Raw genomic sequence first — 1,664 nt, 5'->3', positions numbered from 1 at the left:
ATTAATTCAATAATGTGTTATTTCTGGTTCGGTATATAATTTTACAGTTAAAGAAATTAATATACTTAATGTTTTAAAATTTAAATTGGAATGATTCATTTATGTCCTGGAAACGAGGTCGCTCTGTCATGTTGTGGTTAGCGCCCTCACCTCTCAGCAAGAAGGTTCGGGTTTAAATCCTGGTTGTGACCTTTCTGTGTGAAGTTTGTTTCTCTTTTTTTTCTCAAGTGATAGCCAATTCACTGACTGTCAATGAAAATTTGCTTGACTGTCTATGAAATGGTATGGCAGGCTAATACACTGTTGTGCTTGTGAAAGGTTTCAACCTTCATTTTGTCACAGCTCAGGAGTAACTTTTGGTTTGTGTCTCACAGTTTTTTATGGCACCTTTCTGTTATGTTTTTGCATGATAAACAGATGGCTTTTTTTGTCTTCCTCATTAGACAGTGCAAAAAACAACAAGGCAAAAGGATCAGATTGAGGAGGAGCCTCCTCAAGGAGCGATTTTCGACTCTGAGGAGTTCACAGTGATGAGTTTTTCTTGGAAGATGAAGAGGGAAAAAGAGTTGGAACAGCATCAGAACATAAAAAATGAGGTTAACAAAGGCGTGGAGACCAGTGACCTGCTTGTTATTAAGATGAGGAAAACAACTGTATCTGTGATGATCGGCCGGGGCTGCCCTAGCAAGAGCAAGGGGATGGACATCCCCAGGACCAGTTGTGCCGTCGAGGAAATTGTGTTGGTGGCAGAATCCAGCAACGTCACTCTTGGTGAGTGAAGTTTCCTGTGCTCACACTCATCCTAATCTTGTTTAAACTGGGATCGGATTTTAATGTTTCTACTGGCCAACAGATTGAACCTGGAAATGTTTATGCTAGAGAACAGAGGGAATAAAAAACATAGGAAAGGGGCTCCTCAAATGTTTCCAGTTTTTAAAGTCCCACTCCAATCATATTTTGATGTATTGTAAAAGTGTTCTGGTTAGTCATTTCATTATGATTATGCCTATTTTTGCCAAAATGAAGAAAAGAAACTTGTGTCGTTTTCTTGGACATAGTCTCTGCAGACTAGCAGTAGTTCATGAGAAATTTGTCTCCGAGTTGTGCATTGAACTATTGCGACAGAGCAAGCCTACATTTATTTCCCATCATCCCTTTGTTTACACTGTCTCCTGCTATCTTACAGCCCCTCACAACCCCAAGCTAATTCAACAAAAATGGCGAGCAATATTTGAGCTATTCAGGCGTATAGATTTGGACCACATGCCAGCTCAAATGAGGAAAATGAAGATGTACATGGATCTTTATGTCGACAAGTGGATGCATTGGAATGGAACGGATGAGGGAGATTGTGGCTCATCAACTTTACTTTGTACGTAACAACTTCAGGCTTTTTCCAACTGCATTTTTCTGTTTTCTCATGATTCACCACAATTTAAATGAAAAGAAATAATGGGAAAGACAAATTTGGTCTTAATTTTTAAATGTTCTCTTTCATGAGGAAAATTCTACAAGAAGAAAAAAAAACAAAACAAAAAAAAACACAATTTTCATTGAAGTGGGACTTTAAAAAATGAGGGAAGATCAAAGTTTAAAATGAACACTGGTCTGTTGTGGTGAAAAGAGAGCTGAGCCAGAAAGCAAAGCTCTCAATTTACCGGTTG

At 38.5% G+C, this 1,664-nt stretch overlaps 1 protein-coding gene across 2 annotated transcripts in view; it reads left to right on the top strand.

The window, feature by feature from the left end:
* Positions 1-1,664, top strand: part of il1fma (interleukin-1 family member A) — a 7,018-nt gene that overhangs the window by 2,255 nt on the left and 3,099 nt on the right. Inside the window, exons 4-5 of one of the 2 annotated variants that reach the window (XM_024295782.2) lie at positions 444-771; positions 1,187-1,372. In XM_024295782.2, the coding sequence (XP_024151550.1) occupies positions 444-771; positions 1,187-1,372 (514 nt within the window). The remainder of the gene's footprint in view (positions 1-443; positions 772-1,186; positions 1,373-1,664) is intronic. The other variant, XM_024295783.2, reaches the window with a different exon arrangement.

The sequence above is a fragment of the Oryzias melastigma genome, linkage group LG3, assembly GCF_002922805.2.
Source record: "Oryzias melastigma strain HK-1 linkage group LG3, ASM292280v2, whole genome shotgun sequence".
In the NCBI taxonomy this organism is placed as follows: Eukaryota; Metazoa; Chordata; class Actinopteri; order Beloniformes; family Adrianichthyidae; genus Oryzias; species Oryzias melastigma.
This window is presented reverse-complemented; position numbering and strand designations above follow the sequence as displayed.